The sequence below is a fragment of the Limtongia smithiae genome (assembly GCF_038497785.1).
Source record: "Limtongia smithiae strain NRRL Y-17922 unplaced genomic scaffold V1518scaffold_2, whole genome shotgun sequence".
In the NCBI taxonomy this organism is placed as follows: Eukaryota; Fungi; Ascomycota; class Lipomycetes; order Lipomycetales; family Lipomycetaceae; genus Limtongia; species Limtongia smithiae.
Window position 1 is genome coordinate 1213589 of NW_027117623.1, and position 24640 is coordinate 1238228.

Consider the following 24640-nt stretch of genomic DNA (forward strand, 5'->3'; position numbering starts at 1 on the left):
ACTGGCGCCGCGCAAGCGCTAGCGACGTGTCCGAGAACTTTAAACGTATGGCGTATGGTTTGAGCGCCGCACAGAGCGCAAACTCGCGTGAGCTACATTAAACGCAGCGTTTGTTTTAGGATTAGTGGCGGAGAGTTCCCGATCGGCCTAGAGCTTCCGAACGCACGGACAAAGACAACGGCGCAGCGGCCGCGCGGCTGCTCTAATAATCATTTCGTTCCACTTATCGTACTGCCGTGGCGCCTGCGCTATATTCTCTTCGCCGCGCGAAGACTCCTCGTCCCCCTTCAGTACTAACCCTCCTAACCGCCCTTTGCTGCAGCTTTACGCACATATCAATGGCGAGTTGGTTTGCGCGCAAGCGCTCTAAGCTGATGGACTCGATCTCGGAAGAGTCGGCCGTCAGCAACGGCGATCGTCAGTCCATTTCCACCGCTTCCTCTTCTTCGTTCTGTGAAAAGACCAACTTGTACGGCTCTTCCGACGATGCCATTGTCGACGAGAAGACACCGCTAAAGGGCGCCGCTGACGGCAAGGCAGACAACGAAGTTACTGCTGACGAGTTCTCGTCGTTACCACAGAAGGATGCAGCAATTCTCCGTGAGCAGGTCGATGTTCCTGTTATCAAGCCGTCATTTTTCAGGATGTATCGCTATGCCAATTTCTTTGACAAGATTATCCTGACTATCGCGTTGCTTACCTCCATTATTTCCGGTGTCATGAGACCGCTGATGACTGTAAGTTTCGATCCGCCATTACTGTGTGTAGCTCCCGCCAACTCTCTAGGTCGTGTTTGGTAATGTCGCACAGACCTTCACGGAGGCGCGCCCTATCAGTGTCATGTACATGAGTGAGAACTATACTACCGAGTTCTATAACGACACCTTCCTCTACTACAAGGACTCGTACTTGAGTTCGACTAATGACACCCGCTTCTACACAATGCCGCAATACAACTATCAGGAGCGAATCAACACCTTGGCTTTATACTTTGTCTACATTGGTATTGCTGCGACCTTCTTCTCATACCTTTCCACCTTCTTGCTCATGGATCGGGGCGAAGTGCTCTCTGGCCGTATTCGAGAGGAGTATCTGCGAGCAACGCTGCGCCAGAATATCGGCTACTTTGACAAACTCGGTTCCGGCGAGATCACGACACGAATATCGGCTGATACCATTCTCGTGCAAGAAGCTATGTCAGACAAGATCGGCCATATGCTCCAGAATCTGTCTACATTTGTTGCCGCACTTATCATTGCATTCATCCGTTCATACAAACTAACATTGATTCTCATATCCGTCATTGTGTTTATATTCTTCGTGGTCGGCACGTTATCTACAAGAATGATCGCGTGCTTCAAAGGTTCGCTTGAGGGTGTCTCCGTTGGCGGCACCGTGGCTGAGGAGGTTATATCTTCAGTACGTAATGTGCAAGCATTCGGCGTGCAGGATCGTCTTGCGAAGCTTTATGACAGATATTTGGCGATTACTGAGAAGTGGTCTATGAGAGCCGGTTTGTTCTTGGTAAGTTCTGTCTCCCACATTGGTTGGTGCTACTCTGACTCGAGCATTAGGGCGCTTTGATCGGTACTATGTGGTTTTCAGCTTACTGCAACTACGCCCTCTCTTTCTGGCAAGGCTCCCGCTATATAGCGTCTGGCCAGCTGGAAGTTGGAAACGTGATTTCCGTCCTGATGTCCATGATGATGTGCTCCTTCACTACGTCGTCTATTGCGCCTAATCTCAAATTTGTCGCGAACGGAGTTGCTGCGGCAGCCAAGATCTTTGCTACCATTGACCGTACTTCCCCTATCGACTCGTCTGGTGAGACTGGCGCTACTCTGGACTCTGTTAAGGGCGATATTATTCTCAAGTACGTTCGCTTCATTTACCCTTCTCGTCCGGACGTTACCGTTCTCGAGGATTTTAATCTCAAGATTCCTGCTGGAAAGACTGTCGCCCTTGTCGGTTCCAGTGGTTCAGGAAAGTCAACTATTATTGGCTTACTGGAGCGATTTTACAAACCTGTCGGCGGCAATATTACTCTGGATGGACACGATATCAATAACCTGAACCTGAAGTGGCTCCGTCGTCAGATCTCTCTTGTCTCGCAGGAACCGGTGCTCTTCTCCTGTTCTATTTTTGACAACGTAGCCTACGGTTTGATTGGCACCAAGTATGCGGACGCCTCCGAGGTGGAGAAGCGTAAGCTTGTCGTCGAGGCGTGCACGCAGGCCAACGCCATGATGTTCATCGATAAGCTCCCCGAAGGACTCGATACCGACGTGGGGGAGCGGGGATTTCTACTGTCTGGAGGTCAGAAGCAGCGTATTGCGATTGCACGTGCTATCGTTAGCAACCCGAAGATTCTTCTTCTCGACGAAGCCACGTCTGCACTCGACACAAAGAGCGAGGGGGTCGTTCAGGATGCACTTGACAAGGCTGCCAAGAACCGTACGACAATTGTCATTGCTCATCGTCTGTCAACCATCAAGGATGCTGATCTGATTGTCGTCATGAAGAATGGCAAGATTGTCGAGCAAGGAACACACAACGAGCTTTTGGACAAGAGATCCGATTATTTCAAGCTGGTTGAAGCACAGCAGATCGAAAAATCCAAGGACGAAGAACGGCAAGCGCTGCTACATAAGCTTGGCGTCGATGGCGACAATGAAGCAGCATGCATTGAAATGAATGAGCTAGAGTCCGAAGTTATTGTGGACGAGGCAGATGCTCTGCTTGCCCGAGCAAAGACGCACGCTTCAGTCCGATCGATTTCCTCCGTTGTACTTGACGCCAAGGAGAAGCCTAAGGGGCGTAGCTACGGACTTTGGGAGCTCATGGTAGCCATTTTCAGACTCTCAAAGCCCGAGCAAAAGTGGATGCTAGTCGGCGGCGTTGGCTCGTTTGTCACTGGTCTTGGATATCCCGTAACTGCAGTATTCTACGCCAACTGTATTTCTGCATTCCAGCTCGGCCGGACTGATATTTCTGGGATGCGCAGCACTGTGAACGAATATGCGGGCCTCTTTTTCATGCTGGCTGTCGTTCAGGGAGTGTCATTTATCGTGACAAACGGATCATTGTCCTTCGTTGCTCAGCGTCTTGTGCGTCGGATCCGTTACATGTCGCTTCGACAGATGCTGCGACAAGATATTTCTTATTTTGACAGAGACGAGAACTCTACTGGAGCACTGACATCAATGTTATCACGCGATGCGCAGGCCGTTGAGGGTCTTTCCGGCTCAACTCTTGGATTGATTCTCAGCAGCACCGTTAACCTCTTCGTCGGCTTTTTGATGTCGATTTCCGTGGCACCGAAAATTGCAGCAGTATCGGCTGCTTGCGTTCCTATTCTTGTCGCGTGCGGATATTACCGGTTCTCGGTTCTGGCACGGTTCGAGCAGCAGATCAAGAAAGCGCACTCGAAGTCCGCTGCACAGGCATGCGAAGCTGCTGCTGCTATTCGCACTGTTGTGTCTTTGACCCGCGAGGGAGACGTGTGCGAGGCGTATCATGAATCACTCAAGGCGCAGATCAAACTGTCGCGTCCGGCAACGAATAAGGCCTCTTTCTTGTTCGGCTTGTCGGAAGGCCTTGGATTTTTCATTATGGCGCTCAATTTCTGGTGGGGTAGTCGATTCTTGAGTTCAGGCGAGTACTCTGTCACACAGTTCTTTATAACCTTCGTTAGCATGATCATGGGTGCACAGGCTGCCGGCATTGTGTTCTCCTTCGCGCCGGATATGGGTAAGGCGAAGGCTGCGAGTGAAAGCATTATGCAATTACTGGACTCTACCCCGGAGATTGATGTGTGGAGCAATCAAGGTATTGTTCTCGAGAATGTCGAGGGTGTCGTCGAATTTAAGGACGTACACTTCAGATATCCGACGCGACCGCAGGTACCGGTGCTCAAGGGTCTGAACATTACCGTGAAGAAGGGCCAGTACGCGGCGTTGGTCGGCATGTCGGGCTGCGGCAAGAGTACGACTATCGCGCTGATCGAATCATTTTATCGACCGCTGGCTGGGCAGGTTATGTTGGACGGCCATGATATCTCGACTTTGGAGCTGAGCTCGTACCGCAGCCATATCGCGATGGTGCAACAGGAGCCTGTGCTCTACGCCACTAGCATTCGCGATAACGTCAAGCTCGGCCACCCGACACCGGATGAGATCACAGATGCAGATGTTATTGCTGCCTGCAAGCAAGCGAACATTCACTCATTCGTCGAGTCTCTACCAGATGGATATGACACGCTTTGTGGAACTAAGGGAATTCTCCTCTCCGGCGGCCAAAAGCAACGCGTCGCAATCGCCCGCGCCCTGATCCGAAATCCCAAGGTATTGCTTCTTGACGAAGCGACGTCAGCGTTGGATTCTGAGTCCGAGAAGATTGTGCAAGCATCGATCGATGTTGCCGCCAAGGGCCGCACGACCATCGCCGTTGCGCACCGCCTCAGCACGATACAGAACGCGGACGTTATCTACGTTTTTGATGCCGGCGTCGTGTGCGAACAAGGCACACATCAGGAGTTACTCACACTTAAGGGACGGTACTTTGAGCTCGTGCAGATGCAGGCACTAGAGCGTACTGCATAAGTTCGGTGGTTTGGCATTTTTGGCTCTTGCATTTCGGATTTCGATATCTATAAACATTTGTGCATGTAGCATTTGCATGGTTCGTGAATAGAATATACTATTGGCTCACTTGAGATCCATTCATATTCAGTGCATGCCATTGACTAGACTGGGTGGGATGGGATTGCAAAAAAGTAGACCACAGCTTTATCACAAACTACGACTTCTTACTATGTGACTCGCGATAGACAGTTCGTGCACTCAAGATCTACGCGCGTCTACCGTCGACACCTCTAGCATCATGGCATGCTGTATTGTTAGTATCCAAAGTTTTGCTCTGTATTCAAGTACTTCTTTTCCTGCTCCTCAAACTATCCTAACCTCGCATAATGACGCATGCTGCGATGGGAGTCTAGCCTACTTCACAGTTAGCACGCACGCCATCGAGGAGTCTTCGAAGGCTGCCCAAATTTCTTCCTTTTCTCGCCCGCTTGACAATCGACTCAAGATCGTGGTATGGCTCACTGGCACGCCCTTTTGAGAAGGTAGCGGGACCAGCGCTCACGCGCTCGGCTCGTTGCCAGTATGGCACCAGCCGTCTCGAAATATTCCAATTGCACAGCCGATCATATAGCCGAGTCAGAACTACAGTTCCTATGACTTCAATGATATATGTAAATCGGTGTGAAATGGCAGATTCGGCGGGACACGGACGCAATCGAAACTGCATGCCATCCAGTGGCCAGGAATATACCAATGAGTCTTCCCTAGCATGTCAACGCAGCATTGCACGCCCTAATTTCGCGCGGGTCGTACACGCATAGAAAAGCAGAACTCACAATAACAAAAATATGCTGATCGAGAAGAAATTTAAAGTCTACTAGACCTCGGCAGACTACACATCTGGAAAGTGCAGTCGTACAGTCCGTCGCTTCTGAGTTAACTTCAGGAGGCGACCGCAGTTCCGCACGCCGTACCTAGTGGGGAGCACAAACTAATTACGAGAATCCCGCAATGCAGCAAGCATGCCATACTCGCCTGCGTTGCGCAGTCTTGCCCGAAACAGTTTGCATCTCGTTAATACGTGCTGTTTCGTGCCCCTATCAGACAATCAGCTCGACCACGGTTGCAAATTTGTTACAAGTTATGCAGATATAGAATGGCCTAGCCATCCTCGAGGGCGCTTCAGGTTGCAGGTCAGCGCGGTCGGATGACATGGACAACGGGCCATAGCCAAGCCGCGGCACGCCATCGACCGACCTCTGCGCTACTTGATCAGCCAGGTGGGACTCAGCGCATGGCCCGTCCAGGATGTGATTGCGAGACGAGTGATCCAGGGAGCATGTACACAGCCATGCGGCTGAAGCAGAGTTCGTACCTCAGCATTTCTCGAAGTATCTCACCCCGTGAGATATAAGCCATAACGATTTTAAGGTTGGTTGAAGTTAATGTAATTCAGCCCTTGGCTCTGCGCCAAGCTAATCAAGTGGATCACATCGCCGCACAGAGCTGTTCTAAACTTTCGAAGGCCCTTGGTCCAGTGCTGCCCTGCTCTACCTGCCCGGTCAACTACGAAATTCGGAAAGCCAATCCGAGATACGGGAGATTTGCATGGCTGCGAAATCGTTTTCTCGGAGCGCCAAGTCGAGCTAGCCGGGGCCGGTGCCAGGGCCGGGGCCAGGACTCGGGAGGATCCCAGAGCCACCGACACTATATCGTCAATTTGACTCCATCGGGGCAAACAAGCGTTCTTAGTCGCACTGACCTGTGCTGGACACAGTCCTCCGCTCGCCAACCGAGGCCGTGCACTTTTGAGCGCGACTCTGACAGCTTGGCTATCCGGAAACTATAAGTACATGGCTGACTCTCTCTCTTGCAGCAATGCCTGCTTCTCGATCGTACTCCACCCTCCATCTCTCGCCTGTCATTGATAATGTTCAATCATAGGCTGTGCACAGCACTCGCACTTGCGTCAGTGCTCGTTCAGCTTTTGGCAGATACCGCGGCGGCAGTCCCCGACGTTTTGCAGCTTGATATTCAGCGTGTGAAGCGCTCTGAAGACTACCGAATGAGGCTGAGAGAGCGCGACATTGACAATACTATTTCTGAAGAGCTGGAGAACGAGGCTATCTATTACTTTGCTGAGGTTTATGTCGGGACGCCGCCGCAGCTCATTCACTTGGACATTGACACAGGCTCTTCAGATACTTGGGTGCAGACAGCCGACAATCCGTACTGCCAATCGGCGTCTGCCCCATGCGCCGGTACCGGAACTTTTGCACCTGAAAATTCGTCTACGTTTATCGAGCTTAACGAGGATTTCAGCGTGAAGTACGCCGATGGCACTTTTGCCACTGGCTACTTTGCATTGGAGACTCTGGAGATTGACGGCATCACTCTCTCAAATTTGACCATTGGTCTTGCTACGAATGGGACTATCAGCCACGCGCTAATGGGCCTAGGCTATCCCTCAATTGAACCATCTGCTGGTGATGATATTGAAGGCACATATCCCAATTTACCGGTTATGCTTGTTGATCAGGGCTATATTCAGAGTCGGGTATTCTCATTGTACTTGAATGATCGAGAAGCTTCTTCCGGGACTCTGCTGTTTGGAGGTATCGACAAGATGAAATATAGCGGCGATCTAGTTGAACTCAAGAGATATAACAGCTCTCTCGGCGAGCAGAAATTTTATGTTGCACTCGAGGGTCTAGGCGTGAGTCGTTCCCTCGATTCGGACTCAATCACTGTGATTGACTTGAACACTACCTTTCTTTTGGACTCTGGATCGACCTCCATTATTCTATCCAATGACACCATCAGCGGAGTTATGGAAGCATTTGATGCTTTTTATAGCGAAGAATATGGTCATTATGTGAGACGCTGCGAACTAACCAATCCGAATGCAACTATTGATTTCCAGTTCCCCAACGTCACCGTCAAAATCAACGTCCAAGATGAGTTGCTACTTCCTCAATTCGGTGCCAACGGTAAACAGCTTTTCTTTACCAGCGACAATGCTGAGGCCTGTTATGTTGCCATAACACTAGATGATTCTCAGAACATCTTGGGAGATCGGTTTTTGCGATCCGCTTATGTTGTCTATGATATGGACAACGATGTCATTGGCATGGCGCAAACAGTTTTCAACGAGACTGCTTCTGATATTGTTGCCGTCGGTTATGGTCCTAATGCAATTGCGAATGCGCTATCGAGTACGGATGAAGCAACTTCCAGCTTGGTCTCGTCGGATGTTGCTACTGCTACTCTCTTCTCATCATATTTGGCGTCAGACCTGGCAACAGACACCGCTGACTTCACTGCTACCGCCACGGCTAGCTCTAGTTATAGCAGTGCTACCGCAGCTACAGGGTCTGGCCGTCAGAACAGCACTACGAGCACCTCTGTTCGTCATGACACAAAGGCCACCTCAACTGCGAGCGACGGAACGTCAGCCGCTAGTGGTACGTCGGCTGCCGCTAGTATGTCTTCTACTAGCGGTGCATCATATAATGGAGTTTCGGCTTTCACAGGGACTATTATTGCTCTTGCATCATTGGCGATGGGATATGCAAGCATGTAACGTATTCTCGCATTGCCATTGTAACGCAAATAAATAAACATTTTGGCGTGCCGCGTGAACCATTTTGGCATTAGTAAAGTTGTAAGTGCGAGTCCATGGTCAAAGCAGGTCGGGCGCCTTGAAAGCATTCACCCTGGTAGCAGCCCTGACGTTGTGTTATGGCAGTGTCTCGGTTGGCACCAATGTTCCGTGTATATGGAGTTATAACCGACAGAGTTCTACGAAAGATGGCATGCTAGGCCTCGGCTAACGCTTGGTAGCAAACTAGCAAGGATCGAGACGCGAACCCGAGCCCTTCAGCAGTCAATGTCGTACCACAAGCTACTTCACTCCTGACGTCCCTCATTTCTTGCATACGAGCGCGTAGATTTTATAGGCCGCTGCTATTCATCTACGAGGAACTGCGAACAAGTCCAGCACACAGAATCATTGAAGAGTTATTTGAGACCGAGCTGCTTGATTTAGCACTCGATAAGAACGCCACGTGTCGGGAACTGTGATCTACGAGACACAACCAAGCATTCCGACAGACGCGCCTAGCTAACTGGCAACGGCTATCATATTCGCAGCAGACCCTCTTCAAAAGTGTTGCATTTACGTACAATCTCCGGGGTCCTCGTCAATTCGCTCCATACCATGTTAACTTCCAAGCTCTCAGCGGCAAGCGTACTTGCGTCTGCGATGGTGCTGCTCCTTGCAGACTTGGCGGGCACAGCCGACCGTGTTGTCGGTTCCACATCTTGTGCGCAAAACGTGTAGTGAGCCCGAATGGATTGTTACAAACATTGGACCGTGCCAACGCAACTTTTTACCATGCCGAAGTCTACATCGGGAGACCTCCTCAGCTTGTTCACTTGGTTATCGACACCAGCTCTGCACATACATGGTTGCAGATGACTATCAATCCAATTTGCCGAGATGCCTCTGCTCGAGCGGATCATCTAGAGCTTTGCAAGCGACGATTCATCTTGTTATATAACGCTCAGCAAAAATTTTCTATGTCTTACGAAGGTAAGGCTTACAGCTTGTTACTTTTTTCTAGAGGCCATTGAAATTATCATGAATCTGACTATTTGTGTTACGTTTGGAAATCTGGCTCGACAATAACTGGCTTCAGCTACCTACAATTGAGGTTCTTCTCAGAGTAGGGCATACTCGTTATATCACCACTATCTGATTGTCTCTTCCGGTAGCATGATATTTGGAAAAGTCGATAGAAACAGGCGCAGAAGTGATGTCAACGAGCTTCCAAGACTTGCTAAACAAGATGGACAGAGATTTTATGTCAAAAGTACTGGCTTTGGATTTAGTACTTCTCTGAAGTCTCAATTCAGTCCTGTGGTGATTAATACCACGTTGGGCACTCTGTTGGACTCCGAACCTACCACAGTTGTGCTTCTCATAGATCTGTTTATCATTATCCGGGAAAGAGTTGGCGCTATCTACTCTACTGACTACGGTTACATCTGGCAATTCATTCATGAATATCCGGAAGCTACGCTCGATTCTCATTTCCTAATGTAACTGTCAACGTCAATATTCAAGAAGAGTTATTACTTCCTATTACTCAAGACGACGGTTCTGTATACACTATGAGCGGCCAAGTGAGGTGCTGTCTTTTAATATCTTTTACTTCCTCTCCTGATATGACTTTCGGAGATGATTTCGAGATCTGCATACATCATTTATGACCTCGACAACAGCGTCATGTGGATGGCGCAAATGGTATTTAGTGAAGCTTAGTCTGTTATTATTGCTACTGTTCTGGCTTCTACATGGTTGCTGACGCGCTCTCTGAAGTCAATAGTCGGACTGCTGCAGCCACTAGCGTGTGTTCGTCCAGTGTTGCTACTACTGCTACAGCCATGACTAGTGTGATTTTGTCTGATATTTCTACCGACATTGCGGAAGCAACTACTAGTAACTGTGGCCGATATCCAGGGCAACAGCACGATCAGAGCGGCGTCTGCTGAGAACGGCGCATCCGGGCCTAGCAGCACAACTGCTAGCGCATCTGCTACGGGTGGAGCGTCGTTTAACGCCGTTAAGCTTGTTTTGATTTTACTTAGTCTAGCATCATTGGCTGTGGCATATGCCGGCGTTTGAATCTACTGGGTGTATGGACCTACTGTTTGTTGATGTACAAATGAAAACAGATCCTTAGTATCTAAGTTGCAGTTCTAGCAGAGCATCAACGAAATGAGAAGAGAACGGGACTGCGTAGAGATGAATTCATATGGCCACCGTGCTCGCACTGGCAATATGAAGTCTGAAGAGACTGCACATTAAGTCGCTAAGATGTTGATCCGGATCAAGATCCAGCATAAATGCTGACGCAGGTGGCTTCAGGCCAGCGCGACAAGCTCCGAGCGCCCTACAAGCGCATGGCGATACATGACAGGCCACGTGGCACTCAAGCTTTAATAATTAGGCTCGGCTATTGCCACATGTTTACCGACGGCGAAGTGTAAAATGATACTCCTGGTTACGCAGCTGAGCCAGATAGCAGCGTGGCTAGAGGAACTACTTACTTCGTAATCTCACTTACATAACAAGTGCGCTAAATTACTGTTAAGACACGTAAGCATATTCAGGAGACATTTAGTACATCATGTATGGAGAATGGGCTGTCAGAGTGAAGCTTGATCAGAAAGTTTCTGCCGCGATTCAAGGTAGCAGGTAAGCTTTCCAAGGATGAACTTGCACGCGCCAGTTAAAGTGACATACATGCTAAAGATACGAAAGTTGGGTCTTCTACCGCGGAATTGTGAAAATCACTTGCCGAAAATTAATGTGCTGGGATGACAACAATTTTCATTAGTCGCACTTGTGGATTTTACATGTCATGCGCAAACAATCTAGCAAGTCACCAGTCGTTTAATCTTTGCATGTTGGAGAATACGATTGTCAATATGCATAATTGCAGATGTTTGAGCGCATCTATAGAGACATGATTGACATATTGTCCTACAGAGTTTGCAACTTCAATTGCTGACCGTGCTTACATCGTCATGCAGACTTTCGAATTACCCATAATGCTGTTATGCCGAGGCTCATTCCAAGATGTTGATCCGATTCATGTACTTGTAGATACAAACTGTAGGTTTAATGCATAAATGAAGATGGCCGCAACAAGGTTGTCGGCGGAGAACAGTGATTGCGGGTACAGAACGCCTATGTCGGCAGAGTAGCATTCACCGCATCTTCTCGATAAGCTGTGTCGACACTGGCATCAGCACATTTGGAGTGCCGGATAGTGATGTTCTTGCGTTTTATCGGGACTATTTCAAGGTTGCAGAGGGCGCGCGTACGCGCACTGGTCATTTGCGTACGTTAAAGTGTGCGCTAAACGTCATCAAGCTTTATTGTCCGGTTGACCATGCCATTGGCCGGCTGTCGGCCAACTAGTGAGCCCTTGGATCATAGGTCTTTCGTGGACATATATCCCGATCCAGAATCCGAAATTTGGAAAGTTCAATATCCGCGGTTGCGCACCCGTGAAATGAGAATGCCCTGCACTATAACAGCGGTGATCGTCCGGTTTAGGATGCTAGGACAAGACGCGCGGTTCTAGCATACTCTTGACACGTTTCAGATTATAAACAGGGTATTCAGGATAAGCATGGCAAGTATGATTGCACGGGCAAGTATTATTTACAAGAGTGCTCATATGCCTTAGTGCCAGTTTTGTGAGACGGAGAGTATTGATGCTTCCTCTGCTAGCGAGCTGTGCCACTTGTTTCTCTTGCGACAAATATATATCTGAAGTAGTATATTATTAACGTGCAAATCTAAGTCGGTACTTCATCAAGAAGCCCCTTGATGTACTGTGCATACCGCAGAATCGCGCTGCTGAAACATCGACCACAGATGATGCAGCACTGCGAAGTCTGAGTGGCTATTCGAAACTGAATATAGTCTCACAGCAAACGACTTGACTCGCAATGAGCAACAGACAGAGTCGCAAGCGTAGAATCTGCTGCTGCTGCTGCTGCTGCTGCTGCTGCTGCTGGAAGTCGCCAGATGTCTTGAAATGCTACGTCGTGGTGGCAATTCAGCCAACATGATAATATCAGTATAGTGTCAGAAGAGAAACCAAAGAAAGTATTGAACAAGATGGCGATGATGAGCGAAGAGCAGACAACTTCTGCAACTGTAAGTAGTTCGCTTAGTTCACATAAATACATAGGAATGGAATGACGAGAAAAACCGTATCTTTCGAGAGAGGAATATCGTAGACCGCAGGTGTCAATGCATCCCCGTGCAAGCGCACACGGACAACTCTCGATGCAAGGCCGTAGTACAGAAAAACAGACAGATGGCAGTCCGTGAAATTCAAGAGATAAACTGTAGGCCCATGGCGGTCGATATATGTCTGGTGGAGATGTGATGGTTGACGAAAATGTGTGCCATGTGAGGACTGGAGAGGGGAAAGTTTTAGTAGGGGCGTCGGGCGTGCAGCCGTGCGTGCGTACAGGAGTAGCTGATTGTGACAGATTGCATGCTGCAGCACCCGACGACGACGTCCTGCGAAGCACTCTATTCGCCGGCAGCGCGGAGAGGACACTGAAGGCGACAGCTGACAGAAAACTACAAGAAGATCAAGTAGAGTGCGGCCGTGTCAGCTCTTGCGCTCGGAGCGATATCAGATACGACACGACCAATTTTTATTTTTTTCGCTCCCACAACGTGCAGGGTCTGCTCAGCCAGATACGAGTGAAGATGTACCATCTTATGAAAGGCATTTACATGCAGGCGACGAAGAAGGAAGGTAAGAATGTGTTCCTAGGCGATAATCCGGGGCCGCGCCGCATGGTAGGGACGGGATGTGACGACTGACAGACATGCTGTGCAGAATATTCAGTCTTAATTCTCGGACTAGACAATGCAGGAAAGACGGTAAATGACCATCTATGGTGTACTGCGGTAGATGCCAATTGACGAGAGATATCTAGACTCTGCTGGAGCAGCTGAAGCGGATATACAATGAGGGACGGAGCGTCCCGGCCGACAAGATTGTGCCAACAGTTGGGCAGAACAGTGCGTGAATCTACAAGTTCTTTAGGAAGCAAGGCGCAGGCTAACAACATCTAGTGAGCCATGTTACAGTCGGCAAGATGCACATGAAGCTGTGGGACGTGGGCGGTCAGGAGAACCTGCGGTCGCTGTGGCGCGCGTACTACTCTGACTGCCACGCGATCGTGTTCGTGGTGGACTCTACAGACCGGGCACGGATCGAGGAATGTCGGAACTCGCTGCAGGCTGTGGTGACGGACGACACGACGGAGGGCATTCCGGTGCTGATGCTGGCGAACAAGCAGGATCGGGACGATAGCATGGAGGTAGAGGACATCAAGGAGATCTTCAACAAGATCGCGGAGCACCTGAGTGCGCGGGACAGCCGCGTGCTACCGATATCGGCGCTCAAGGGGACGGGCGTGCGGGAGGCCGCGGAATGGCTTGCCATACGGCTTGCGCGCAATAAGCAGTACCGGCCGCCGAACCGACGATGATGAAGAAGGAGAGGAATGCAGAGCATTGTTGATTACGGGGCGCGCTGGCGATTTGGGCTGCCGTTTGTTGTAGCGAGGTGACTCCGGCATGTGAGTAGCAGAGGTGGCGTTGTTAGCGGCGCAAGTGCGGCAGCCCGGTGCAGTTAGGGCGCCAATCGTGCCGCGGCTGCGCAGCTGTGCCGTAAACGCACCTTCGCTCTGCGGCGCTCCACTTCCGCCGCCGGTGCTCACCCGTTCACGGTTCGCGAAGTCCGCGACTGCTCCGTTCCTGGCCCCTTCTTCTCCTCAGAACCCCCGTCCTCGCCTCCAAACAGTACCTCTGCCGTCCTCTTCACGCACTGCATCGATGTCCACAGCCGCGGAGTCCACTCCTCGGCGCCCGCGGCTGTCCGCCGCCTTCCGCTCCTACTCCAACTCGAGGCTGCAGCGCATCACGCAGTCCGCTTCCGCCTCGAATTCCTCACCCTCACTGCCAGCCGTCGCCTCCACCAGTCGGCAGCGCTCTCAAACAGTTTCCTCCGCCGCTGTCCCCGTCGCCGTTTCTCAGGCTCCCCTTGCGTCCAACTCCACCCCGGCGCTCGCGGCTTCTGCGCCCGCGTGCCCCACCCTCCCTGCCCCCTCAAGCGACGCCAACTCGGCTTCGGGGTCCCCCACGACCCCCGTCGACGAGGAGCCTTCCATTCGCATGACGCCCTTTATCGACCACTCCTCATCGACTCCCGCGCTTTACTTTGAACCTATTGAACGCCGTGGCCGGGACGGTGTCGTTATCCGGCTTGGACGGTACACAGACAAAAAGGAGATTGCCCCCCAGAATGCGGCCTATGCCCCCGTCGTGTTCAAGTCCAAGGTCGTTTCACGCTCCCATGCGGAGATGTGGACTGAGAACGGCCAGTGGTTTGTCCGCGACATCAAGTCCTCGTCTGGAACCTTCCTCAACCGCATCCGCCTCTCCCCTGCATGCCAGCAGTCCCAGGCATTCCCGGTGAAAGATGGCGACGTGCTCCAGCTTGGTATGGATTTTCGTGGCGGCTCTGAAGAGGTCTACAAGTGCGTCAAGATGCGACTCGAGGTCAACCGCTCTTGGCAGAAGCGCATTAACAACTTCAATGTGTCGGCCCATACTCGCCTGCGCTCCTTAACGCAGGCTCAGCCGGCTCTTGGCCAGCAACAGGAGTGCTCCATCTGCCTCGTTGCTGTAGCTCCATGTCAGTCGCTTTTCGTGGCTCCATGCTCGCACGTATGGCACTACAAATGCATTCGGCCACTTATCATCCGCAACTACCCCCAGTTCCTGTGCCCAAATTGCCGTGCCGTCTGCGATCTCGAGGCTGAAGTCGATGTCCCGGAGCTTCCAGTCATTCTCGAGGCTGCACAGGAGCTACAGCTTGTGGAGAAGGCTACTGTCGAAGTCCCGGAGGGTGCGTTGGCAAGCAGCAGCTCTAGCAACGCATCTGCGGATGAAGCCGATGAAGTTGCCCATGGTGCTGCCACAAATGGCGAGTGCGGTACCGATGACATGATGTCCCGTTTGAATCTCCTAACTCCCGCTAATGAAATGGGCCCCTTTGTCTTCGATGGCATGATAGTCACCGCCGCGAGCTCACAGACCGCCACGAACGGCTATTAAGTCTCTCTTACTATGCGAACGAGCATCTCTCTCGACTACTCATTTTGTCGCCAGGTATATGCAGTAACGAATCGCGCTATGTGCATCTTTTTTTTGGGCGGCGTCATTGGGGTTTCTTGTTTTCATTTTTCTCTTTTTGAAACGTCATAATCCGAATTGTTGAACGTGTACAGAATTATATTTAACGGGCCAGAAAATGCAGAAAGATTATTCGGAACAATATTTATATATGTCTTGCCGTCTTGTGTGTGTTTGTCATACTATATATGTTCTTATCTCGCCATGGTTCTCATTTTCCTCACTACAACGAGTTTTTGTCACGTGCCGGACCTGCATCTTTGTGTTTTGTGATTGTTTTGCGAAACTAGTCCTTTTATTTTGTGGTTGCCCTGCGCAGTTTACTGTGTGTCCAGTTGTCTCTATATTGTGGTGCAACGCGACCAAATCGCGCCTGAGATAGTCCGTACAATGCATGCGATTTCCTGCGCGGAAAGACATCGGTGATTGCTCTGCGGTTGCAACTGCTATGGCAAGAGCCGAGCACACCCGCACAGTTGAATTACAAAGATCTCTGGTGACGTCATGGGGCAGCGGCATTTAGAGTTTAATCCGATAGGCAGCGCGGCGCGCTAATGGGAATCAAGACCAGCGACCCCGGAACGTCTTCGTCACCGGCGCGCTGAAGTTCTCGGTTGTAGACATCGTAGTAAGGTGAGAACCGTAAGCACTGAAATTGCATTAGCCACAAAGAACAACCCTCGCTGCATGTGTCAGCGTCCGATCCCCGCAGTTGGCAGTCACGTGGTCGCGAATTCATCACGACGATCGTGATCGCTATGCGATCTGGTGTATGCACCGCCATGCTGGATAGGCCATCGCTATTCTTCACAATTGCCCACCATGTCGAATTCCGCAGATACGCCATTGCTTTCAATCGACGAAAATGCAAGTGGCAAGCAATCACAGCATCTCACGAACTCGACGACGTCTACCCACCCGCTGTCACCGGTCTCAACCGTAGCCTCCGCGTTCTCCGCAGCAATATTCTCCACCGCTTCTGCGCCCGAAGGTGACGATGATCGAGAAGTGCTGGTTGGAGGATACCCGCAGACCGACGAATACAGTCGTGACGCGACTACACTTCCGCATAAAGGATTCATCACCGTCGCGACTGAGAACCCGTTCGTCCTAGGCGTCGCACTTTTCTCATCTATCGGGGGGCTTTTGTTTGGATATGACCAAGGTGTCGTGTCTGGTGTTATCACGATGGAAAGTTTTGCATACACGTTTCCGGAGATTTACTCGGATCCTGATTTCAAGGGCTGGTTCGTGTCAGCATTTCTTCTGAGTAAGCCATCCATCGTCCCCGCTATATCAGGCACACTCACTGACAAGATGCAAACAGCCGCCTGGGCAGGTTCACTCGTTAATGGTCCAATCGCAGACAGAATAGGCCGGAAGCACTCCATGATACTTGCGGTCGCTGTGTTTTTAGTTGGTTCATCCATGCAAGCAGCGGCGAGTTCTGTCCCAGTGATTTTCTGTGGACGATCTATTGCGGGTTTGTCTGTCGGCATGCTAACCATGGTCGTACCGTTATACATGGCCGAGGTATACCTACTTCGTAGACTAGCCTTCTCTGAGTGTTGTGCTAACGACCGCATCAGATTTCACCGTCGGAGATTCGCGGCGGTCTCGTCGTGCTCCAACAGCTTTCAATAACCCTCGGCATTCTTCTTGCGTTTTGGATTGACTACATCACAAATTACATTGGGGGCACCCGCTGCGCACCAGCCGACCAACCCTACGCAGACCCCTCAGTCGGTTTCAATCCCTATGTCGATCTTACGCCTGATGGTACATGTTTGCAATCCTCGCTCTCATGGCGTTTACCCCTCGCCATCCAAATACTACCTGCCATTGTACTGGGATTTGGAATGCTTGCTATGCCGTACTCGCCGCGATGGCTGTTGATGCGCGGCCGCGATGACGAGGCATCGCATGCGCTTGCGCGAATTCGAAGAACACCGATAGCAGATGAGGGTACGCAACAAGAGTTTGCGAGTATTCGCGCTGAGGTTATGCTAGTCCGATTGCAGCGCGAAGAGAAGTATGCATCGTCGACGACCTCTTTGCCGCTATCAATATCTTCCGGCAGTCCGGCGGTGCAGAAGAAGAGTCCGCTTATGCTGGATTTGCTTGAGTATCGTGATCTTTTGCGTCATCGCGCGTCGTTTAAGCGCGTATTTATTGGTTCTGCTGTCATGTTTTTTCAGCAGTTCATGGGATGCAATGCGATCATTTACTATGCGCCTACGATATTCGCCCAGCTAGGCATGGATGGGTCCACGGCGTCACTTCTCGCCACCGGCGTTTATGGTATCGTCAATTTCCTGAGTACGTTGATCGCCCTCGCCTTGATTGATAGAGTCGGTCGCCGCGTGTTGCTCATCTCAGGGGCGATCGGCACGTTTGTGTCATTACTCGTCGTCGCGGCGGTTGTCGGCGTGCATGCCACAGGTGTCGTAGGCTGGATTGGCGTTGCTGCGATTTACTTCTACGACGTCAACTTTGCATACTCATGGGCTCCTATCGGCTGGGTTCTTCCATCCGAGATCTTTCCGTTGGGCATCAGGGCGAAGGCAGTCTCGATCACGACATCGTCCGCGTGGATGAACAATTTTGTGATAGGCCTTGTGTCTCCTGCGATGCTGCAGAAGTACCCATGGCAGACATATGTCTTCTTTGCGGTATTTTGTGCGCTCGCATGTGGTTTTGCAATTTTCGTGGTGCCCGAGACGCGGAGGCGAAGTTTGGAGGATATGGATGCTGTGTTTGGGGATCATCAGGCGGTGAATGATAAGCGACGACTGCAGATGATTGTGGATAGTTTGCAGCATGACATGCAGAATGAGCAGGAGCGGTATTCAGTTGTCAGGAGCGAGTCATCGCCGGCACAGTCGTTTGCGGTGTCTTCGGATTCGGTGGAGTTGGTGCATCGGGGGACTTCATCATTTACACAGTGATTGGGTATTAATTTTGATTTACTACGATTTTGCACAAATACGTTTGGCAGGGCCCGCCTGCAGGGCAGGATCGATCACGGTATGTCCGCTCTTCATACAAGACCGACTTCATTTTGTTGAGATCGAGCCTGATTACATACCAGGGTCGTCACGAGATGTCAAATTTATTCTGGATATTACTGACTAACTAGCATGGCAGCAGCTAGTCGATTATTCGCTACTAGCGACTGGCTTTGATTTGACCACTTCACAAGAGTTAAGGACCAATGATATAGACGATCTGCGGTTCTGATATTCAAGAGTCTAAATAATAATACTGGAAATTTTTGAGTGCCTTGTTATCGACTAAAGCGAACCGTAGACAAGATTCTGTCGTATTTGATTTGACGAGTGTGAGATGTTAGACTTGGAGCTGGACGCTCGGTCGCCAAGGAGTTGAGAGCTTCTGAGACAGTTGGTGCAGAGCCGATTGGCATGCCGGTTTAAATATAATGCGGGCAGTTATTAGAAGAAGAGTAGAATGTTTCAGCACAGTAGCTATTGCCTATAGATAGCAAGTAACAAGCTGTTCAGCTATTGAGCCAGCAGTTGAGTTGCTTGTAATTTCGCCACGCGAGATTGACATAGAGTTTGAACGTCAAAATAAGATGGGCCGGGGCGTTTCAATTAATATTAACGAATTTTTTAGTACGAACTCGGCTCGCGTAATCCCGCTCACAGGCACACGTACACACAGCCATTTTATGGATCTTGAATGGAATGGATTAATACCACTGAACCTGCGAGTCTCCGCTACACTTGCGAGAATCGCGCCAGTCCGAGTTGCTATTTTTTTGACGACAGCCGTGGCTGTGCTGTGCACCGCATGCGAGTTTTGCGAGACGATTGGTTAAGAGCTTCTGAGTACTGCTACGTGCTGGCTATAAAAATTCAGCCGGTCTCGTCTTCCGAACTGTGCGTTTTCAAATTATCGCCTGCCCTCCTTCCGTGCGCATGTCGGATCTCAATTATTGGCAGCGTGCTCGCAAGGGCACTAGTACTGCTCGTCGCTGATATTGTTGCCGCTGTCACCTATTGTTTGTGCGACTCGATATTATAGGTGTACAGCGCTCGACAAGTTCCGGCGGTCGGCAACGGCGTAGTACTGCGGCCACAGTCTCGAACTTGCCCCAGAATGAAAATGCATTATTCTTCTACACGGAAGTCTACGCTGACACACCGCCACAGCACGTCCAATTGGATGTTGACCCTAGTTCATCCGACACTTGGGTCCGGACCGTCTTTCGTTAAATATTTAAATGTCCAGCAAGCATATATGTGTTATATACAGAGTATGCATCGAATATATATATATGGATTCAATGTAGAATATATTAAATTTAGAAATGTACCATTGATTCGTTAATATATATACTACGTGTTACTTTGAAAATATAAGAGTAACTGATAAGAGTATATACTTAAGACATACTAGATTCATGCTAATATATTGTCCTTGTCTAAAGACATTAATATCTTTAATATTACTATTAATTATATAAGCGGATATTTATAGACCAGCCATGAACAAGCGTAATAACTAAAATCAAGAACATACTACACATATACTCATTCTTTAACAGCAATAGCAAAGTGCTTAACATATACTATAAACAAAGTAAGTATATACGTTGTATATATATTAAAAACATCTATATAATGTAAAGGGCTATAGTGGGCTAGTAGCTAGAGGATGTGGCTGGAAGAGAAGTTGAATGTTGGGGCTCGATAATGGGGCTATATTGGACTGGAGACGTGTCGGTATTTTCTATGTAGAATAGGGCAAACCAATTTTCCACCAAGATTTCTTGATACTCCTGGCAGATGTATACCCGTTTCCACATAGAACATAGTCGATACTCCCTTTGAACACGTCGTAACAAGGACGGATTACTGTGAAGATAAATTGTAAAAGTTGCTTTAAAGAATAGACAAATAGAAGTCAATCTCAACTTCCCACTACTTAATGTTCTGTAGAATACCAGGCTGCAGCTGCTCCAGTCTCTTACAAAGAAGATCCCAAAAGGACGTAACTCTCTTCTCATCCCGTGCTATAGGGTGATACTCCTGCACAGCGCCAGCACGAAGATAGAGTCCATGCGTCTCCCGTCCTGCCGAAGCTGCTTGCACCACCAGCCGAGCCCCCTCCTCGGCCGAGCGAGCAAATATCACCTCGAAAATCTTGAAGACGACAGCCTCCGTGATGTTTCGCTGGACGTGCAGCCCCGTTTTGCAGAAGCAAGGATCGAGAGAATTGATCACGATGGCGGTTGGATTGGCGGTGCCAGTTTGATCGAGAATAGCGCTTAGTTTAATTGCTGCGTATAGCTGCAACAACTTGGAGAGGTTGTATCTGTACAAAGCCAAATTTGTCAGCAACAATCTAAACCTTAGTGGAGTGACCCGAAACAGGCGATCGACTCACTGATCCTGCGGTTTGAAGCGCGACTCGTTCTTGAAGTAAGCAAAGACGTCGCCTCCACGACTGTCGGGGTATTTGGCTATATCGTACAGCGCTGACCCGACGAATGTCAAATGCGGTGCGACTCCATACGTCCGGGCCGTTTCCTTAAGCTTGGGAATTAGCTGCAATGTGAGCAAGAAGGTGCCGATGACATTCACAGCGAGGGTGTGCTCGGTATCGTAAACCATCTTGAACTCGCTCGCACGGATACCCGCATTGTTGATCAGAACGTCGAGTCGGGGCAGACCGTTGGCCCGGTCCGCGAAGCTCTTGATCGATGAGGGTGAGTCGAGGTCGAGTTCCCACACTTCGATGATGCTAGGACTGCATGCCAAGCGTTTCTCGATTTCTTGCTTGGCCTCTTTACCACGGGACAGGCTGCGACAGCCAAAAATGACCTTGCTGGCACCGAGGGTGATGATGTACTTCACACTTTCCTTGCCCAGACCGCTGTTCGCACCGGTGACGATGACGGTTTTGGAGGCAAAGGAGGTGGACGGCTTGGGGATCTTAACGACAAACTGGGTATGGAGGAAATTGCCTATGGTAGGCATCGTGACTAGTCGGCGATCTCACTCTCTGGTCGATTGGGTGGGCACAGTAACTTGCAGTGTGTAGATTCCAATCAGTAACGTGAAGGAACCAAGGATGGGTCCTCTCTATGAGATTGCTCTCAAAGCTATATAGATATGCCATCTCTAACGCAGCGCTTTAAGTCCATGGACTACTACGCGGGAACTGAAGGGGTGGCCGTCATCACCGCGGACTTGACGATAATCGCCGCGGACTTGACTGCCACGTGACTAGTTATGGGGCTGTGGTCGCGAGAGGTGGCGGCGTAGATGACCGAACCCCGCAATCGCCTCAGTGCATCGGTCATCGGGCTCGAAGGCAAAGCTGGAGCATATTCGACCGCTGCTTGCAGTAATGCAGTCGCAAGGAAATCCATCGCCCATTCGGGCTGCACAGGAGCCTGACAGACCTCATCGGCGCGCTCGCATCCCTGTATCATGTGACTCCTGTCGCACGAGAAAGTGCGTACACCCGGACAGATTGCGACCAACTGTCGAGAGCCACTTGTGTCGCCGAGGTATGATTGCTAACGGGCCCTCAGACTGAGATGCAATCGGGAGAAACCTTGCCAGAACTGTACGGCTCGTGCCGAGCAGGCAGGTTGCAAATTTCGCGCGTCCAAGAATGGGGTCGTTGCCACGCCGGTCACTCATCGCGATACGAATGGCGATACCACTAGCATACACCAACGGATCGATCACTTGGAGGACCTAGTGAAGAGACTCATCGCGGAAGGCCCCCGAGATCTGTCGCCCAGCAAAAATGTGGTTTATACGCCCGAAAGTCCCCACACCGAGTCGGAACAGGCCCTATCCTCTGCGCCGTCTGATGCTCCGAATATGGCTGGAGCCGGACAGACAGTGATGGATGGCATCCATTCGGTGTATGTCGGTGGAGACGATTGGAACGCTGTCCTGCAACAGGTATCTTGCTATTTTTATTTTTAATCTTGCTTGATCTGGTAGTGATGAGCGAAGAGGCTGATCGCAACTCGCTGTTCATTCCCCGGTCTCTCGTCTTTCCACTTATCGTCTTGATTGCTCGTGGCCATGGCTGCCATATGTCGTATATCCTTAGTTAACCGCAGCTAGGTCAACGAGCTTAAAAGAACCTGGAGGCTGCGCCAGCAGGACAACCACAGTGACGAGAACTTGCATCCTACTCTCTCACATACGGTGGATGGATCGAGCCTGCTCTTCAACCAGGTTAAGCCAATCGAACGAATCGAGATCCTCTCCACTCTTCCGCCTAAGCCCGAGGTTGATCGGCTAATCTCTCGATTCTTCGATGGTCGAGGCTTCCCCATCAACGTCCCTCGTAAGTTAAGAGTGTCATACCATAGGCTGGCGCGCGTACCGCTCACACGATCATCAGCTCTCCTCCATAAGCCTACTTTTATGCACGAGGTAGGAGTTGTGCCCGGAACCTGTCTTCTCCTTTGGCTGACCTCGTCGTAGTACAACGAACAGTGGAGAGACTTGTCACAGGCAAACTTCATATGGCTGGGCCTCCTGTTCTCCATTCTCAGCATCACCATGCTCGCCTTTCACCAATACGGAGAGCCACCAGAGTACGAAGGCATCTCCGAGTCACTCTTCCAGCTATATCGGATACGCACGGCCCAATGTCTGCTGAGTGGTGATATCGCCAAGTGCTTGCCATACACTGTGGAGACCTTGCGCTTCAACGCCACAGCGGAACTGAATCGGAAGGACGACAACTGTCGCGGGCTGTGGATCATGACGGGCGTCATGGCTCGCGCCGCCATCAATATGGGCTACCACCGCGACCCCTCCCAGTCTTCGGGCATTTCAGTTCTGCAAGCAGAATACCGACGTCGCGTCTGGCTCTCTGTCACCAGCATGGACGATCTGGCCTCATTTCTCGGGGGCTTTCCTCGCATGATGTTGGCAATACACGCGGATACAGCGGAGCCCCGCAATTTGTACGACTGGGAGCTGTCTGATGACATGACCATTCTCCCTCCGTCACGGCCACTTGCGGAGATCACGCCGGCGACGTATCTGATCGTCAAAGGACGCCTGTTTAGCGCGCTGGGTCGCGTCGCCGATTTTAATAGCACTTCTTATCTGGGCTCGTACGAGACCGTCCTCGAAATCGACCGGGTCCTGTATAACGCACACGAGAATTTTCCTCCACATATGAGAGTGGTTCCCATTAAGGCCGGAAATAGCGTCATCCCAACTATCGCCGATTTCTCTAATATGAGCCTGGAAGGTATGTACTATAAGGGTATGTGCACCTTGCATCGCAGATTCCTGGTAAAGGGCAGGGTCGACGGTCGCTATAAATTTTCCAGAGATCGATGCATCTCGTCTGCGTTAGCGATACTAGCCTTCCAGCAGGGCTTAGAGCCTTCATTTTATCAACTATCACAAACCCGACAAATTTTAACGCTCGGTGCAATAATTCTGTTTTTAGAGCTAGAGTTAAGACGACAAGCCCCAGATGCGGAAGCATCGCCGGACAGTGGCGTTCTCCTGCAGGCCTTGCAGAAGTCGTGTGCCCTCTGGGCAAGAGCCGTTGATACATCGGATGAGGTGGAGAGAGTTTATCAATTTCTTGCCAAGCTGCTCTCCGGCTGTGAAGCTGGAATTGGAACTGACGCTGGGTCTTCTCGGGCGGTATTACCAGCAATACCGCCGGATCATGCGGGACTCAGTGAGCAGGTTGACGCAGCCAACGGACGATTCTCGTTTGAGAAAGATTTGATTAATATGGATGTCGATTGGGTTCGTATCTCCCTCCCATGTTAGGCATACTGTCGACTGACGTGAATAGGCTACATTGGATACCTTTATCGAAGAGACTAGTTATGAAACTGGTCCGCTAGATTCAATAGTCGTTGATCTCAGCAAAGATTATATGTGATCGGAGGCCTGGCGGTATCCGAAGGAAGCTACCTCTCTGCAGAGTAGTCTCAAGTATATGTTTGCCATCACCGCTTTTGCTTCGAGCTCTGGTTATTATTCTTTCACTCGCAATGTGTCATGAAATAGTCACTGTGCACCAGGCATAACCTGTAGAGTTCGCGAGGAATACCATTGGGAGGAATGGGAGACTAACTCTCGAGGCGCAAGAGTTAGGAGCAAGCGACTAGTGGACGAGAAAGGTCTTAAATGCGTCTAAAATAGGGTCGAGATCCCTGCTATTGCTATGCCCGCCTTCCATATCGTGACAGCAAGGCCTCAAAACTGGTAACAGTTCC

The 24640-nt window shown here is 50.4% G+C and overlaps 7 protein-coding genes across 7 annotated transcripts; 6 read left to right on the top strand and 1 right to left on the bottom strand.

Annotated features, from left to right (window-relative positions):
- Nucleotides 1-220: 220 nt before the first annotated feature.
- Nucleotides 221-4602, top strand: V1518DRAFT_412632 (P-loop containing nucleoside triphosphate hydrolase protein; the record flags this gene model as incomplete). Its single annotated transcript, XM_066903146.1, has 3 exons — nucleotides 221-737; nucleotides 787-1524; nucleotides 1575-4602. Exons 1-3 carry the CDS (start codon nucleotides 339-341, stop codon nucleotides 4599-4601), a joined length of 4164 nt encoding a protein of 1387 aa, XP_066761537.1. The 5' UTR covers nucleotides 221-338.
- Nucleotides 4603-6292: 1690 nt separating this feature from the next.
- On the top strand, nucleotides 6293-8382 carry V1518DRAFT_178377 (aspartic peptidase domain-containing protein). Its single transcript, XM_066900832.1, has 2 exons — nucleotides 6293-8274; nucleotides 8332-8382. Exon 1 carries the CDS (start codon nucleotides 6514-6516, stop codon nucleotides 8164-8166), a length of 1653 nt encoding a protein of 550 aa, XP_066761538.1. The 5' UTR covers nucleotides 6293-6513; the 3' UTR covers nucleotides 8167-8274; nucleotides 8332-8382.
- A 4506-nt stretch (nucleotides 8383-12888) lies between these two features.
- Nucleotides 12889-13679, top strand: V1518DRAFT_425896 (ADP-ribosylation factor family-domain-containing protein; the record flags this gene model as incomplete). The annotated part of the gene is made up of 4 exons (XM_066905950.1): nucleotides 12889-12937; nucleotides 13022-13065; nucleotides 13122-13206; nucleotides 13261-13679. The coding sequence occupies 4 exons, from the start codon at nucleotides 12889-12891 to the stop codon at nucleotides 13677-13679; spliced, it is 597 nt and encodes a 198-aa protein (XP_066761539.1).
- Nucleotides 13680-14355: 676 nt separating this feature from the next.
- V1518DRAFT_364403 (SMAD/FHA domain-containing protein) lies at nucleotides 14356-15030 on the top strand (the record flags this gene model as incomplete). The annotated part of the gene is made up of 1 exon (XM_066901224.1): nucleotides 14356-15030. A coding segment is annotated over one exon (675 nt), but the record flags the coding sequence as incomplete, so codon positions are not given.
- A 1179-nt stretch (nucleotides 15031-16209) lies between these two features.
- V1518DRAFT_371278 (uncharacterized protein) lies at nucleotides 16210-18335 on the top strand (the record flags this gene model as incomplete). Its single annotated transcript, XM_066901352.1, has 3 exons — nucleotides 16210-16657; nucleotides 16715-16920; nucleotides 16977-18335. 3 exons carry the CDS (start codon nucleotides 16210-16212, stop codon nucleotides 18333-18335), a joined length of 2013 nt encoding a protein of 670 aa, XP_066761541.1.
- Nucleotides 18336-20040: 1705 nt separating this feature from the next.
- Nucleotides 20041-21611, bottom strand: V1518DRAFT_391428 (uncharacterized protein). Its single transcript, XM_066901764.1, has 2 exons — nucleotides 20800-21611; nucleotides 20041-20727 (listed from the first exon to the last, which is right to left on the bottom strand). Exons 1-2 carry the CDS (start codon nucleotides 21390-21392, stop codon nucleotides 20334-20336), a joined length of 987 nt encoding a protein of 328 aa, XP_066761542.1. The 5' UTR covers nucleotides 21393-21611; the 3' UTR covers nucleotides 20041-20333.
- A 154-nt stretch (nucleotides 21612-21765) lies between these two features.
- On the top strand, nucleotides 21766-24303 carry V1518DRAFT_370393 (uncharacterized protein; the record flags this gene model as incomplete). Its single annotated transcript, XM_066901320.1, has 6 exons — nucleotides 21766-21872; nucleotides 21953-22334; nucleotides 22503-22728; nucleotides 22786-22817; nucleotides 22869-24164; nucleotides 24214-24303. 6 exons carry the CDS (start codon nucleotides 21766-21768, stop codon nucleotides 24301-24303), a joined length of 2133 nt encoding a protein of 710 aa, XP_066761543.1.
- Nucleotides 24304-24640: the final 337 nt, after the last annotated feature.

Excerpts from the sequence above, each read along its gene's own strand:
- V1518DRAFT_178377 (XM_066900832.1), top strand. The coding sequence starts at position 6,514 with ATGTTCAATCATAGGCTGTGCACAGCACTCGCACTTGCGTCAGTGCTC.
- V1518DRAFT_391428 (XM_066901764.1), bottom strand. The coding sequence starts at position 21,392 with ATGCCTACCATAGGCAATTTCCTCCATACCCAGTTTGTCGTTAAGATC. Across the intron at positions 20,728-20,799 it reads CGCTTCAAACCGCAGGATCA|ATACAACCTCTCCAAGTTGT; the intron begins GTGAGTCGATCG and ends GGCTTTGTACAG.